This window comes from Hippocampus guttulatus, chromosome 2 (genome assembly GCF_054856545.1).
Source record: "Hippocampus guttulatus isolate MCC_2025c chromosome 2, RoL_Hgut_1.0, whole genome shotgun sequence".
In the NCBI taxonomy this organism is placed as follows: Eukaryota; Metazoa; Chordata; class Actinopteri; order Syngnathiformes; family Syngnathidae; genus Hippocampus; species Hippocampus guttulatus.
Genome location: NC_141262.1, coordinates 23615707 through 23632877, shown reverse-complemented (window position 1 = coordinate 23632877; position 17171 = coordinate 23615707). Strand labels below are relative to the sequence as shown.

The 17171-nt window shown below is 42.1% G+C and overlaps 2 protein-coding genes across 3 annotated transcripts; one reads left to right on the top strand and one right to left on the bottom strand.

The window, feature by feature from the left end:
• Positions 1-243: 243 nt before the first annotated feature.
• Positions 244-13134, top strand: pde5ab (phosphodiesterase 5A, cGMP-specific, b). 2 transcript variants are annotated; one of them, XM_086104733.1, is made up of 22 exons: positions 244-478; positions 2565-3039; positions 3994-4167; positions 4536-4625; positions 4746-4817; positions 5142-5231; positions 5742-5882; positions 6426-6490; positions 6890-7001; positions 7073-7160; positions 7603-7778; positions 7890-7940; positions 8638-8784; positions 8852-8977; positions 9854-9948; positions 10033-10120; positions 10185-10285; positions 10406-10483; positions 10575-10638; positions 11684-11758; positions 11836-11919; positions 12215-13134. In XM_086104733.1, the coding sequence occupies exons 1-22, from the start codon at positions 399-401 to the stop codon at positions 12332-12334; spliced, it is 2592 nt and encodes an 863-aa protein (XP_085960859.1). In that variant the 5' UTR covers positions 244-398; the 3' UTR covers positions 12335-13134. The 2 variants fall into 2 exon arrangements, with proteins under 2 accessions (XP_085960859.1, XP_085960860.1); XM_086104734.1 differs by having other exon boundaries at positions 246-478; positions 7076-7160.
• On the bottom strand, positions 12882-16297 carry LOC147209115 (mitotic spindle assembly checkpoint protein MAD2A-like). The gene is made up of 5 exons (XM_086104736.1): positions 16045-16297; positions 15334-15480; positions 14794-14914; positions 13717-13820; positions 12882-13650 (listed from the first exon to the last, which is right to left on the bottom strand). The coding sequence occupies exons 1-5, from the start codon at positions 16106-16108 to the stop codon at positions 13478-13480; spliced, it is 609 nt and encodes a 202-aa protein (XP_085960862.1). The 5' UTR covers positions 16109-16297; the 3' UTR covers positions 12882-13477.
• Between the last annotated feature and the right edge of the window lie 874 nt (positions 16298-17171).

Genomic DNA, 17171 nt, shown 5'->3' with positions numbered 1-17171 from the left:
AAAAGTGTCTCCCAGCCGTGCCAATGTAAGGTGGGGTTTCGGGGTGTAAGGTGCGCGTTATGTGACTTTGCCCCTGACGCTTGTAACCCCACGCTCCGCCACCGCGCGTCCGTCGGAGCCGGTTGGTGTCTGCGATATCTCTCGCATGTTTGACAAGAGAGGAAGTGCCTGATCTCTTTCTCCCTCCCTCCCTCTCTTCTCCGTATCTAATCCCACATACACACAAAAAAAAAAAGAAAGAAAAAAAGTGGCGCACTGCTTGTGATTCCCGCGCCTTACACGTTTACTTTTTCGTGCTCGCTTCCGCGCATTTGTCTCTCCCCCCCCCCCCCCCATCCTTTTTTTTCCATATGGGGGACCGTCGCGCTATTGTGGATATATAGAGGCAGACACACGCCATGGAGGACGACATGATGGAAGCGTGGCTGGACGACCACCTCGACTTCACGCACTCCTACTTTGTCAGGAAAGCGTCCAGGTAAAAGCGAGCGACGGGCGCGCGCGTACGTGTTTTGTTGTTACTGTTGTCGTTCTTAACGCGCATTTATCGTGTTCGAATGGGCTCCTACTTGCAATGCGCATGTTACATGAAAATTGCGCCGGGGGTCATTCAATGATTAACTTTTACAGCACATTGTTTAATTCGTGCTCTCCAATGCGTCCTCGTGAAATTTAAGACAACAAAGTCAATATGTGTGAACTTCCAATTACCGGCCGCTTTTTAAAAACACTCAACGCGTTATGAAGTGCATCTTGTAGAACAAATGAATCCGAGTGGAAAGCATGCAATTCCCCATTTAGTGGGTCTTTTTAATACGACAAGCGATTCATAACTCCAAACATTTTAAATATTACTTTTATGCAAACTGTGTTTTCTCTACATTTTGCCCCCCCCCCTCTCCAAAAAAGAGGCAATATTTTCTATTTACTGAACTGCGAAAAATAATTTTACCACCACTTAATTTGATAAAGGATATGCTAACCTTAATAGCATGTAGCTGAACCCTTAATGACTATCGGCGAATGTTCTCCATTTTATCTGCAAAAGTGATTAAATACTTTTTTTTGACCCAGTAGTTGCAAATGTAAATAGCTGGGACAGTGGCTGTATAAAGTCCACACACCCCTGTTCAAATGCTAAGTTTTTTGATACAAAACAGAGAAACATGAACCATTAAAAAATATATCACCATAAATGTGATCTATAACTCAACTCATTAACATTTTATCCAACCTTTTCAAGAGAGTAAATAAAAATAAACAAGTGAGCTCATGGCTGTGTTCGCATTCAAACTCATGTGACACAGGACTTGGCACAAACATGCCACCATTCATCGTGCCTCTGAGTAACCTCAAACAAATGAGATGTTCTAGTAGGCTTTTCCCGACATTTTCTGTAGTCTCAACTTGCAGCACAAGCCATAGTCCACAGAGAGATTCCACAGCACCTGAGGGACCTCATTACTCAAAGCTATCCATCAGAAGGGCACAAAACATTTCCAAGGCATCATAAACACCACGGAACACACTTAAGACCGTCATCATCAAGTCGAGGCAATATGGCACAATAGTGATATGACCAAGAACTCGACGTCGCTCTAAAATTGATGAAAAAGACAACAAGAAAACTTAACAGGAAGGCTGCCAAGAGGCAGTACACATTTCTGTGTCTTCTTCTTATGTCCGTGCTATGGGGTAGGGTGGACATTTTGAAAGCTTTATCTTACAAAGAAAAACACTTAAAATCTTCCAAACAGGTGGGAAAATGCATAATCCTCCGAAGAGGCCAAGTTTGACCTTATTGGCCATAATTCCAAAAGAGGTGGAAAAAAAAGTCAGGAAAAGTCAACTAATACATCTGAACTTCATCTGGGGTGAATCAGAGGCTCTTTAAAATTGTGGTATTTGTGCACTGCTTTCTATTTATCATGAGTGTGAAAGTGATTGGTTAGTTTGGAACATTGCCTCACCTCCAGATATGGAGGTGGGCACACCTCTGTAACCACATTATTCCAGTTATTTATGTTTCATTCAGTCTTGCATAACCTGATATTTAAACCGGATGGACTTCGAAAATGACAAAAATTACAGCTTAGGAGAACATGTTCAAGCTCTTGCCAGAAGACTCCATGTAACAAACCAGGCCACAGGAGCTCCTCCCCGATATGCAAAGCTTTTCTCTCAGTGAATGGCCTGATTTTAATATACTGTCTCAGATCAACATATTATTTTGCTATTTAAACAGGGCTACAATGGTGTATTTGGGCGATTCAGAAAGAGCACCCAAAAACACACAAAAAGGTTTTTAGCAAGTAACAGATTCCAGAAAAACAAAAATGCAGATCAGTTTACTTGAGAAGAGCAGCCATAGTGTAAATGCGTAGATGATTACTGTATCCCCTTTGTGATATTTTTATTTGGTGGTATGACATGAGGATTTCCTGACTTAAATATGTGCCTTGGTTCAGTGAGGTTTGGACGCATTGTGCCTGCGCTGGCTGCCTCGGTTGCTTCAAAACGAGTTGTTGATGAACAATGAATGGACTTTTATGCCCTACTAACAGGGACATGGTGAATGCTTGGTTCGCTGAACGTGTCCACGCCATCAAGTTGCCCGCCTCCAAAGACAACCAGTACTCTACGGATCCCATCACCCTTAGCCTTTCGGGCAATCACACCCCTGCGCCCAGCGTGGTCCCCAACCAACCGCCGGGCGCCCCAGCTCGCAAAATCTCCGCATCCGAATTCGACCGCCCTCTCCGGCCCATCGTGGTGACGGACGAGGAGGGCTCAGTGACGTTTCTGAGCGACGCAGACCGCAAGAGCATCCCCACGTGGGGCTTTGCAATGCTGGACAGCGATGCTGGAGGCGGAAGCGCCATGGTAGCGAGCGGCTGCAGTAACCAAGGCGATCGTTGCACTCGACTGCTGGAGCTGGTGAAGGACGTTTCGAGTCATCTGGATGTGACAGCACTTTGTCACAAGATCTTCCTCCACATCAACGAGCTCATTGCCGCAGACCGCTACTCGTTATTTCTGGTGGGCAGGGACACCGCACTCATAAAAACAGGATGTTTCTTCTTCTTATTATTACTAACTGGTCCTCGTGTGGTCATTTGTCAATCAAAAGACTAAATGTGTGTTTAGGGTCGGACAAGTTTGGGGGGTAATCCCCAACGTACCAGCAACCATAGTTTCGCTTAGAGGTATGAAAGTTTTTGTTTTTTGTCCAATCACATTTCAGGCTCCTTTTGGTGCTATGTCGCAACCAGCAAAAATCTGAGTATTTGATGCTTCCCCTAAAATGGTTGATAATTGCCTGTAGTCACCTTAAGATGTTGGCAAAGCTATACTTTCATTTCAATGATGCTCCTCAATTCACGTCAATGTAGTTCCCTGGCACCAAGATGCCACACAAAATGCTGATTTTGTCCTAACAAAACACCTCAACTGACGTCAACATAGTTCCTTGAAAGCAAGATGCCATGAGTTGACGCAAAGCACCTCGTCAAAACAAATCTCCTCAATTCACTTGAACATTGTTCCTCGGTTCCATGATGCCACAAGATTGGCCTTAGGACACAAATAACAAATAAGAGTTTTTCAGCGAAAAATGGAGGATACGTTCTCCCCCCCAAAAATACAGAAGTGGGTGAATTTGTGAATGCCGAACCACAAATATGCGGATTTTGCTGCTGTATTAGCAACGGGACAGTTTCTTTAACCAACCAGATTTCAAATTCGATTCACAGGTCTCAGAAGTGATTAAATTCCAATAAACAATAAAATATAATCCACAGTGGAGGAGATTTGATTAGCCTGGGCCGTTGGGGGAAATTGTATGCGGGGGCGGGTGATTAATATTTTTCTGCTATTTTTGTGGCAAGGCTCAGTCCTTATCACTAAACTCACTTTAATTTGCGCTTTCTGTACTTCATTGTGTCTAAACACACAGCAAGGTGGCATAGCAGGACCTTTTGTTTGGGGTTTCAGGTGGGCGAGGACAGCTCGAACACAAAGTTCCTGGTCAGCCGCCTGTTTGACGTGGCCGAGGGGTCCACGTTGGAAGAATCATCCAGCAGCAGCATCCGACTGCAGTGGAATAAGGGCATTGTGGGACACGTGGCCGCCACGGGACAGCCGCTCAACATCAAGAACGCTTATGAGGTAACGTTGACGTTTGCACATAACTCAAAACGATTCCTAAATGGTTCGTAGCAGTTTTATGATGAGATGAATTGCCATAATTTGCTATGGTAAAATATACTGTTCATTCGGAAAGCCTTGATGCCGCTCAGTTTCTCCACATTTTGTTGTGTAATTGTATTTTTTTTTCCTCCACCATATTGCAAACATTTCATGAAAGCACACTAGAGTGTTTTCCCGCAATCCTGTCAGCTTTCATCAACTCTCTTGCCGTTGATGAAGCCTGTTCCTCTGATTGCCCCATCCAATTAGCAGGCCTCTTTATCTGAATGCTCTTGAGTGTTTGTGTGTTTATTTTTCTATTCTCATGATGGTTTCCGCACTCTTAGGACCCTCGATTCAACGCGGAGGTCGATATGATCACCGGTTACAAGACTCACAGTATTCTGTGCCTTCCCATCAAGAACCACAGAGATGAGGTAACCATAATATTGTGCCATTATAAAAGCAAAAAGGACCTCAGAACAGCAACCCCAAAACCCTCAATCTGCTCACTGGAAATGTAAAGGACGAAAATGTCTCAAACCACCCATTGGCAGGTGGTTGGAGTGGCTCAAGCTATCAATAAGAAAAATGACAAGGATGGAGCCTTCACGCAACAGGATGAAAAGGTATGCAAAACTCCCGTTTGATCATTTCTTGGCCATTTTGACACTGACCAAGAGTTGAACATTTGGTAACTACTCGCACAAAATTTATCACGTTACTCCCACATTTGATGTAGTCGAGGAATGATTTGCCATCAAACGCAAAAGTCATCTACAGTTTGATCGGCTTTTGGCTCTTTGATTTGTCGCTTTTCACCCCTTTACTACTGCTGCTGCACAATCAAGGTAACCGAGTCGCAATGTTCCAATAAACAAGATGGAATGACTACACTCACAAGAACCATGTTACACGAAACAAGTTTTTCAGCGGGTTTTCTCTCCAAACAGGACTTCTCAGCTTACTTGGCATTTTCCGGCATCGTTCTGCACAACGCCCAACTCTACGAGGCATCACAGTTAGAAACCCGACGTAATCAGGTGGATGAATCCGCCAAATTCAGTTCAAAATCTTCTCATCATGTACAGTATTTTCCGCACTATAAGGCTCACCTAAAAGCATTACATTTTCTCAGAAGCCGACAGTGCGCCTTATAATCAGATGCGCCGTATATATGGATCAATATTCTGATTTCTTGGACGTAGTATTTTAAATGTTCTGTAGATTGCTTTGTTACAGCTGCAGCGGTTGTAAAAGCTCGATATAAGTAAAGCCGTATGCTCGATATAAGTAAAGCCGTATTGTATTCCCTTTAGCGTAGCTCCATCTAGTGAATGCATAACGGAACCGTAGCCACTATTGTAGCTTCTATTCTATGCGCCTTATAATGGTGTGTGCCCTATATATGAAAACGGTTCTAAAATAGGCCATTCATTGAAGGTGCGCTTTATACTCCGAAGCTCCTTGTAGTGCCGAAAATATGGTACATTAATATTTCCTATGTTGGATACATGCATCAAGACAGCTTTTTAAGGGGATGATATGTTCAGGTGCTGTTGGAACTGGCAAGTCTCATCTTTGAGGAGCAGCAGTGTCTAGAAGTTTTACTGAGGAAGTTTGCTGGAACCATCCTGTCCTTCATGCAGGCCCAGGCTTGTACGGTCTTCATTGCTGAGAATGACTCCACGGAGGTCAGCACCAAAATGACCCTAGATCACCTCTGATGGGCCACATACGGGCCACAAGCCATAGTTTACCCATCTTCGTTTTTCGTGACTTCTACATGCCTGTAGAAAAGCATCTTCTCGAAACTACTTAGCTTTGCCAGTGACCCCAAGTTAAGTCCAAACATTGAAGGATGTTTTCTATTTAAAGCCCTTTTTATGGCCCAAGAGAGAGACGCTCTGCCAGGGTAAGGGAGCAAACTTTTCCTAAACAGAAAAAAAAAGTCATTGGTTTATCTTGAACATCCTGTTAAAATGGGAAAAGAATCTTTTGGGGAGTGCATGTTGAACAAAAACAAGTCCCTATAAGGAGGACGGGAGCGGAAGAAAGACATGGAATGTTGAAATAAACTCCTAATCTGGCAAGGCTTGATGTGTAATGGACCATTACTTGTAACTTGGACGAGTTGCACCGTCTTAATGGCTTAACTGGAAGGAAAAAAAAATCAATTTGTCTTGTAAAAAGAAAATGAAAGGAAGAAAACTTCAGTTTTGGCCTTTTTTTTTCAGAACCCCTTTTCCAGTGTCTTTCATATGGAATACGAAAAAGGAAAAGTCCTTACTTCACCCAAAAGGTAAGACGAACGCAAAAGGGTGACACCATTAAATTCAATAGTATTGGACGAGAAAATGGGCCTGTTATAATGCTGCGAGAATGTCAAAACAATACGTGAATGACATTGTAATCTGGGAAAAAACAAAACGTGGGATATTATGGGAAAAAGTCGGAATGTTATGAGAGGAAAAGTAAACTTGACGTTAATTGCATAATTTTCAGAGATCTAATGTTATGAGAAACAAGTGGTGATTTTGCGGGAATAGTCACAACGTATGAAATACAATTTGTTGTTGATACGAGAATGAAGTGCGAATTTACAAATGTAAATATGACGTTGTAAGACAGAAACAAGTCTGACTTGATGATGCGATTATTTTTCTTTGTTTGATGAACATTTTGCTGTCAATCTCCTCAGAGAATCTCCTTGTGTCAACCAGATCAACTACATGTACGCTCAGTATGTTAAAAATACCATGCAGCCTCTCAATATTGCCGATGTCACCAAGGATCAACGCTTCCCCTTGATGGTCTGTATTTTTAAAAATTTGGGGGGGTACCGTCTATTTATTACGAGAGTAATGCAATTTGTTTTATCCAGCAGTATGAAAAGCAATATCAGACAAGCAAACGGACAACAAGTTTGCTCTGCGCTCCTATCAAGAATGGCAAGAAGGACAAAGTCATAGGTAGGAGCTCCGGTGGCTGTCTTTATGATGGAACCGTCAGACTACCGTATTTTCTGCACTATAAGGCGCTTCGGCGTATAAGGCACACCTTCAATGAATGGCCTATTTCATATATAGGGTGCACCGCATTATAAGGCCCGTAGAATAGTGGCTACAATAGCGGCTGCGGTTGCGTTATGCATCCACTAGCTGGAGCTACGCTAAAGGAATACAATACGGCTTTATTTATCTCGAGCATTTACAACCGCTGCAACTGTAACAAAGCACTTTACAGAACATTTAAAATACTACGTCCAAGAAATCAGATCATTGATCCATATAAAAGGCGCATCGGATTATAATGTGCAGCAATGTGATCATTATAAAGCTGCAATGTTTCAGTGGAAAAGGTTTCTCTTGTGGGGAATGTGGTGTTGGGATAAAGAAGCTTCCACGTCCGTAGGTTGCTGCCAGTTAGTGAACAAGATGGATGAGGTGTCGGGAGGCACCAAGACATTCAACAGAAACGACGAACAGTTCTTGGAGGCTTTTGCCATTTTTTGTGGCCTCGCCATCCAGAACACGCAGATGTACGAGACTGTGGAGAGAGCCATGGCCAAGCAGCAGGTCACTCTTGAGGTCAGTACCCGCCATAAGTTCGGATCAGAGGTGATCCTAAGTAGAAGCTCTCATGTACGACTGCTGCTGTCTGCAGTTTACTAAATCAGTGCTTGCCAATGTGTTTTGCAGGTGCTTTCATATCATGCTTCGGCTGCTGGAGAAGAGTCCCAGGGGCTCCAGGTAACTTGAAATCCCCAGAAAGAATCTAAATATACAGTGCCTTGAAAAAGTATTTTCTCCAAACAAAACAATCAAACCACTTTTCATAAGTTTAAGACCAATAAAGTACATGTGAAATGTAGATTCTAAATTATGATTTAATCATTTGGATTGTGGGGGTAAACCTATTTGAGTTTTTGAGTATGAACTTCCTGTATAAAGTCATACTACAGCATCTCATGTGGACTTTTTTTGTTTTAGCCATTCAGAGGTGGGGTTGCTCATGTTTTCGTTTTCACTTTGGAACTCTCCCATCGATGCCCCCGCCCCGTTCCCCTGCACTCTTGGGAATACGTTGGGTTTTGACAGTGGTTTGCTGAAGTCCCAAAGCCTCAGAAATAAATGCCTGTGTAACGTTTTCCAGATTGATAAATTTATATCACCTTGTTCCTCACTTATTAGTTAATTTAGTTGGATTTTTTTTGAGTCAACAAATTTGGCAGTAATCAGGCCGTGGGGTGGCCAATGAAATGGACCTCAGATTTGCAGAAAACAGTAAATTTATGATTGAACAAAGGGGGTATTACTTCCTCACATAAGGATAGAAAGATAAGATTTTTATTTCCCCTTTACAATTGCTTTTCTCACCCTTTTGATGGCCGTTAAAGAATTGGAGTAATGGTTAACCACATCCCCGATCCATGTGTCCACTGGGCAGGCAGCCACAATTCCATCGGCCCAGTCGCTGCGACTCCTGGATTTTGGCTTCAGCGATTTTGACTTGTCAGACACCGAAACCACGTTGGGTACTGTGCGCATGTTTGTCGACCTCGACCTGGTGCACAACTTCCACATGAAGCACACGGTAGGCGTCGTAGTCAAAACAATCTCCAACGCGGATTAACATCAATAAAGACTTCTACGCTGTTTAGAATTTATGCCAGTGGATTCTGAGCGTGAAGAAGAACTACAGGAAGAATGTGGCCTATCACAACTGGAGACATGCTTTCAACACTGCCCAGTGCATGTTTGCCCTCCTTAAATCAGGGCGCTTGCAGGTTAGTGAGGTAGTATGGGCAGCATATAATGCACATTCAAGGCTATTTCTGAACATTACAAGACAGTAAACACCAAATTTCAAGATAGCTGGCATTTGTTTAAACCAGGACTGTTCATCCTCCTCTGGCCCGAAAGGGCCTCTATCCAGCTTGTTTTAGATGTCTCCCTGCTGCAACATATGATTCAAAGGATCATCTCAACAGGAAGCTCTGAGAAGCCTAATGACGATTATTATGATTTGAATCAGGAGTATTATACCCCTTTCCCACTGCCGCAAAATCACGGGTAAACCCGCTTTTGGGCAGTGGGAAAGGAGTGTCGATCCTTGCCGATCTGTGTCCACCAGCACGCCATCGGAGGCGGATTGTGATCGCCTCCGCTTGCAGTGTGAAAGCCTAACACGGGACTTCCCAGTAATTATGTGATGACATAGGGCGGTACATGATGAGTCATAACATCGTACGCATTGGCCTCGTATATAGCACGGCCCTACAACAAAGCTAGAAGATCGCCCCTTAAACTGTTGTCTCAGTCGTAGCAAAGAGTTGATCCTCCACTGCTTTTTGACCAGTTTGAGGACGGTAAAAAGCATGATAAAAGAAAGTGCGACATGGAAGCGAGTGTTCTATCATCTACGCAATCACAGCGTGGTGACGTAACCAGACGCAAAGTGGTGGAGGGGGCGGGGAGGCACAGAATCGCCTTCTGTTGGTCAATGGGAAAGGGACAATATGCCAATTGGTTGCGTGTCGCCACGGATCACCGCTAATTTCAGTGGGAAAGGGGTATTAGAGGAGGGAGACATATAAACTGGATGGGGCCCTTGAGGACCAGAGTTGGACACCCCTGGTTTAAGGCCATTTGTTTCCTGACAGAATCGTCTTCGGGATTTAGAGGTTCTGGCTCTGATGATCGCTACGCTCTGCCATGACCTGGACCACAGAGGAGTCAACAACTTCTACATACAGAGGTAGAGAAGCAGTAGAAGAGTCGCAAAATTATACAGTGTCCTGCAAGTCCCCCACTGGGTATTTAACCTGTGTGAAATTATCAGGAGTGAGCACCCACTGGCACAGCTTTACTGCCACTCCACCATGGAGCATCACCATTTTGACCAGTGCCTCATGATCCTCAACAGTCCAGTAAGTGTAAAATGGCTTTTTTTATTCCTGTTGTGACACAAACAAGGTTCTCATTCTGTTCCAGGGCAACCAGATACTGAGTGGCCTCTCCCTGGATGAGTACAAATGCACTCTAAAGATGATTGAGAGGGCCATTTTGTCCACCGACCTGGCCTTGTACATTAAGTAGGTACAAAACACTGCAAATACGGTCCAAAGGAAGGCTTCCAAAATGGCATTTAACTTAAGTGTCCTACTTGCACAATACATTTTCTCTTTTAATTAAACAACTTTATCCATTTTCAGGAGACGCGAGGAGTTCTTTGAGCTCACTCATAACAGACAGTTTGTTTGGGAGACTGATCACCACCGCGATTTACTTAGGTGAGATGAATACATCCACATATGTGAGTTCATTTTTATATACCGTAGATACCGTCTACATATTCACGACAGTTCTACGCATCTCTGTAAGGTCAATGCTGATGACTGCATGCGATATATCAGCAATCACCAAGCCCTGGCCGGTGCAAAAGAGGGTAATGTAAAACCGATTGTACCAAAATATTATTTGATTTTTTTCATTTTTCACAATGTTCATAGGTCTTCTGATCCAAGTTCATACTCAAATTGCATCTTTTACTCTATGAAATGACAACTTAATTCTCATAAAAATTAGAGTTGCCCACTATTGCAAATTCCTATTTTGTTCCGATGAAATTTCTTTGTTTTGTTGCATAGTAATTCAACTTTTTGTCTCTTGAAAACCACTTTATTATTCTATGACCCCCACTCCTACCCACCCCTCGGTTACAAGAGCGCAAATTTATTCTCGTACATTGTCTTCCCCACAAGGACTGCAAGACGAAACACCTATCCTTCCACAAAGCATCTTGCAGCTGTGTCCCAACTATTTTATCTCCCTGGTGATCTTTGTTAGTGTGCACCTTGTTAGGAAGCGCAAGCCTAGTGGAAATAAAAACACTGAGGCAGTCACTGGCCAATTGTTTGTGTGAATGCTTGTTTAAAAATAATGACTGCCCATAGATAATCTCAACCCCCCCCCCCCAAACAAAAAAAGATGTTCTAAATGAATTAACTGCACCCCAAAAAAACTTTTCATCAAGAAATAAATTTAAAAAAAAATACAACCATATACATTTTAGGATATTTACAGTAAAATTTGATTGAAATTTAATTCTGAAAGTCAGATTTTCTTATCCATTACCTTAAGATCGTTCTCGCACAAAAAACATTTTTTTTAGCTGTTAAAATATTGTTTTTGTTGTGCAGTTGATCTGTATTCTCGTGAAATTACAACTTTCTTACCACCCCCGCCATGTTTTTTGGGGGTTTTTTTCCTTGCTTTTATGTTTTTTGTCTTGTGAAGTTATGTTCAAGATCCATTTTGTTTCACATTAAAATTATTGTTTCTCATCATTGGCAACTTCGTACCTGTAACAATATGACTTGTTGATCTTTTTTTTTTTGTGTGTGTCAACGGTATACAACTTCAGCTTTTCCCCCCACATTTTGGTGGACCCTCCTCCATTTTAGCTATTGTCTGCGATTCCCCCTGTGCAGATTGCAGAGCTGGTGGCGACTGAGTTCTTCGAGCAAGGGGACAAAGAGAGACTAGAACTAAACATTGAGCCCAGTGTAAGGCAATAACGGAGGGAATTGCACCCTGTCGTTATTATTATTACACTCGTAGCTACAATCTCATTTTATTTCAGGACTTGATGAATCGGGAGAAGCGAGATAAGATTCCCAGCATGCAGGTCTCCTTCATTGATGCCATCTGCACGCAGTTATATGAGGTAATTTTGCAGTAAATGGTTTGCAATGAGCAGTTTGAAAATATGTTGCGATATGGTCATTTTGGAATCATATATACAATATCAACAAAACTCTTGAGAAAAGGACCAGTGTTTTCAAGCCTGAAAACTGTCGCAGTGGAAACAAATAACCAAAATGAAACGCTAACCAATTTTCTGTTCAATCAGAAATGTCATTTTGTTAACAAGGTCACAATAGAGCAACAGATGATTGATCTAGCATACTGCAAAATTGTGGCGTACTTTTTCAATCACCGTCACTCAATTCTGTCGTCAGACCTTGGCGGGCATGTCTGACGATTGTTCCCCTTTGCTGGAGGGATGCCGGACGAACCGTCAGCATTGGAAGTGCTTGGCCGAGGAGTATGAAAAAGGCCGGGTCAACAGTCTGGTGTGACTGTCACCACGGACGCCCACGTGGCATGTTCACATTCTTCCTGTCTTGCTCAATTTATTCTTATTTATTGTTTGTTTGTTTTACACACACATTCTTTTCTAAGGTGATGAAAAAAGTCATTTCACAATATATACAGTACCTAACACAGCTATCATGAACAGCAGCCTACTGAGCTAATTACAAGCGAAAAAGTAACGAGACTGCAATAGTCTGCTAACGATATGATCCAGCAGTTGTGCAATATCCTGGAAAAACAAAACACAGAAAGTACACCCCGATGTCAACGATTAGTGGAATCGCGGAGTAAGGATGTGAAACGATATTGCAATATTTCGTGTGTTTTTCGCACAAATATGTCATTGGTCAGTCTTGCCTTTTTTTTTTAAAGTCATTACAGTACAGAAGCCATTTATTATTTTTGCACTGAGTGGTGTTGAATTCATAGCTTACAGATATGAGAACGGAAAAAAAAACTTACATTGGGATGCAGGTTATATCTACGCACTACTGCAGCATCCCTCTCACATATAACAGTCCGCCATGCATATTTATTTGTTTAATGTATTTATTAGGTTAATGTACATTTTCTTTTTTAAGCACTTTTCAGAAGAAGTTTTCAAATTATTTTTCATACAAATTTTAAAAAAGAGGGAAAAAAAGGTTCTCCACTGCCTTATAAGATCATAAATGCATTTTTGGAAATGTAGACAGTGATTGAATTCGACATGGATTGATGGCCTGGTTTTTGTAATCTAGCTCACCAACAATGTTGCCCCATGAAATAAATTCTGTTAAACATGTTGATTTTTTTATTTTGTTTACTTTTAATACCACATCTGCTATTAGATTTGTTTTTTTTCCAGAAGTTCATTAAAAAGGAACACAGAAACACATGTTGAACTTAGCCTTGCGCTTACCTTCTCATTGTTGCTTCATGGATGCTTCATAAAGTCCAAAATGTGTGCGTGAAAGTAGGGGTGGGTGTATAAGTTGTGATTTAATGAAAGCCATGCTAAATGTATGAAAAAAACGTTTATTGTTATTAATGTTTATTGTTATTATTGTATGACAGTGTGAAATGTTTGGGGTTTTCTTGAGTTTTGGCTGCTGTTGATGTTGCCCACCCCGCGCTTTAAAAGTGTTTTAAAGTGAGCACGTCTTCTTGTAAGTGACCATGCTGCACACCTTGTGGATGCTCGTGGTGAAAGAGCGGAGGCGCACTTCCTCCGGTTGGTTGATGCGGTGCGGGCCGGACTCCTCCCACTTGTCGGGAATTGCGAGGTCTTTGTCAGTGTAGATCAGGAGGTTGAAGCTACCTGAGGGGCGGGGGGCAGAACGTGAGAGGAAAATCTTCCCAGAAGCGAGCGTACGGCTGATCTTACATGGCGTTTCCAGCAAGGGTAGGAAGGTCACGGAGGCGGTGATCTGTCGGAGAACCGAGCGGATCTCACCCTGGATGGTTTGAATGGATTTTTCTCGAGGGGCACTAACAAACAAATCCCAATCAATACTTATGCATTACATATTTATGCTGTGTGGGGTTTGCATGTTCTTGTTGAAGTTTGTGACACAAAATGCTGTACTGCCATCTTGTGTCTCCTCAAAACTCACTTGTATTCTTTGGCATTCGACTCAGCATGACTTAGATTTGTTCTTGGTTTTACTGTTCGGTGCTTTCTACCGTCTTTATTACCGATTTGTTTTACTATTTATTGTATATGTTAAATTGCTCCGCACTTTGTATGCAGCAATGGCTGTTCGAAAGTGCTCTATAAATACAGTTGAGTTGAGTTGAGTTGTGGCACCTATGGTGTAATGAAAAATTGCGCATTTGATATTATAAAACCGGCTTGAGAGTTTGGACCTTTAATTGTAAATTTCAACGATTAGTGTAATTACAATACACAAGAAGTGACTTCTGTCTGTCTGGTGGAGGCCTGAAGCCGACTGCATGCATTCGCGTGAGAGGAAGAAAGTAGGGGTTTAACAAGTAAAAAACGATTTGAATAGGAAAATTAGATTTAAAAGATGCAAGTGGATCGATTTTTTACACTTCAAAATATATCAAGATACACATGTAAAATGACAACAGCAATTGCATCATACCCTCTCGAACTGATCCGTACCAAATGAATCATACACAATAGAGGTGTTCACTTAAAAATCAATCCCAATTGCACCCCATTTTTCGAGATATGTATTGAATTGTCTATTGGCAAGATGCACACTCCAAGAAGAAAGTCTCTCCATTTTCAGCTTTGGACTTTGCTAGTACTTTAGCATTTTTCATGACTAATAAGGCTCATGTGTGATAAATGTCACAGTGATGTTTGTTTTATAGTTCCAAATGGATTTTAATCATATGGGGTTTTTTTGTTACAGTTTTGAATGGATTTTATTCATAAAAGGACTGGTAACTAACCAGTGGTCAACGCTCAAATTAAAATGGCAGCACCCACCTGCACTCCATGGCCGACTTGTCACACTCTATGTCAAACTGCCAGCGCTCCAACACCTCGTCCGTTTCCAGACATGTGATTACCAACACCAGCTTCTGTACGGTGCAATTGAGGAGCCACTCTGCACCATGATACAAGGGGATTGCAATGAAATGTTCTGACAGGCAAACCTGGGTTTTTGTCTTAAGTCTGACTTGACCAGAGTTTTATTTCACACGTTCCGTGAGGGAGGGCCGCTTTAGAGGTCAGCCTGAGTGCGCCCCCGCCTTTGCTGCCATACATTAATGGAGTATGTAAATTGTTTGGTCTAAGGAAGAACTGGAATGACTTTAAGGCCAGTGAGCACCCAGAAACCTGCCACACACACACGCGTGCGCGTACTCCCTGTGCAGCCCAAAATTTTATAAAAATAATTTTTGGAGGGTATGAATTACACAAGGCACACTTAAGCGAAAACCTTCAAGTTGCATGGCATGAGTGCCAGCAACACAACATAATGTAACTATTCAAGCTAGCAAACATCACACTCTGTCGACTAACCTTTGAGCTGTGTCATCACACTGTCAAGATAGTTCTTCAGTTCAGGATCTGAGGTGACTTGGAGGCTCATGTCATACTGGCTGACTCTGGTGAATTGCTCCGGAGGATAGATGCCACGCTGGTACAGGATGCTGTTGATACCAAAACCTGTGGAATGAGGAATAAATGTCAGCATAAAACTCATCGTCGTCTGCTGTGCATGCATGCATGCAACTATGGTACAATTTCAGCACCTCAAAAACAATGCATGGGTCACCCAATTACTGATTGACCTTGCCATTATCATGACACTTTTAATTATGTTTTGAGTTAAGTCAGGCGTCTCACATAGCATTTTTCATGACTAATAAGGCTAATGTGTGTGTGATATATGTCACAGTGATGTTTTTTTGTTTTACAGTTTTGAATGAATTTGAATCATATGTTTGTTTGGTTTTTTTTTTTACAGTTTTGAATGTATTTTATTCATAAAAGGACTGGGAACTAATCGTTAGTTAAGTCCCTGTGTGCCAATCATGCTGAAACCTAAAGCAGATTTTTTTTTTTTTAAACGTCTGGGTTCTTACCGGTTAAGTGCAGAGTGTGAGTACTTTTTCCGTTACTGGAATTGTCCTCAACAGTACAATACTCTGGTCCAAAGAGAATGTTTACCAAATTATGTTCGCGATTTTTGATGGTGGCACTACGGGTAAAGTTAGGATAAATACTTACAAAAGAAATCAGCCACAAGCTCCGAACTTCCTTTGAGCGTAATTCCTTTCAGTGTGCTGGTCATTGTGTAGTTTGATTTTCGTCGCCTTTTGACCTTTTTAACGTTTTAATAAACAGTTACTTTAACGTTTTAACAAACGGTTACCGTGTTCTTTTTTTCGCTCAAGTTGCTGAAATGTTGCCCGCGGTTTTGTTTGAAAATGGCCTGCTTCTTAGACTGCTGCGCATGCGCCAATGCTTTTTCTTCTTCTCGTTTGGCGTCGACACTACAATTGTGAAACGTATTAGCGCCATCTGCCTTCGGATTTGGAATCGCTATCGTTCTTTCTGTCTGTCTGTCAGTCGTTTGCCTCCCTACAGAGTTTAAATAAATAAATAATTCGTTTAGAAGGTTTTTAAGCAGGCTAGTTGGTACATTCTCACAATTCAGAGGTCGTGAGTTCTTGTCTGGGCTCCGGCCTTCCTCTGTGGAGCTTGTATGTTCTCCCCGTTCGTGCGTGGTTTTTCTCAGAGTATTCCGGTTTCCTCCCACATTCCAAAAACATGCATAGCAGGCTGATTGAACACTCTATATTGTCCCTAGGTGTGAGTGTGAGCGCAGATGGTTGTACGTCTCTGTGTGCCCTGTGATTGGCTGGCAACCAGTTGAGGGTGTCCCCCGTCTACTGCCCAAAGAAGTCTGGGATAGGCTCCATCACCCCCGCGACCCTTGTGAGGATCAAGCAGATCGGGAAATAGATGGATAAATGGATATACACTACAATAAGAAGCTGCTTTTTTTATAACTTGCTTTCAAGTACTTAAGTTCAGTTCAACGAGGTGCACGAGACAATCAAAACATCTAGAAATTCAAAAGTGGTGTTACTCGCTAGAAATTAAATTAATTAAAATATGTAGCACAACAAGTAGTGTTAACATGTAAGAATTTAGTTTTTAAGGTGACCCTTAGTGGAACGGGCATATTTGACCGGGAACACAAAATTGTTCAATTCGAAATGAACACAACATGGGGGTTAAAAAACAAAAACAAACACCAAAACAAAAAGCGTTGCTGCAGAGATCGTTTGTATTATGCAGATGACAGCTCGATTGAAGCACAAAAAGAGGCCTGGATCCACGACTTCGGC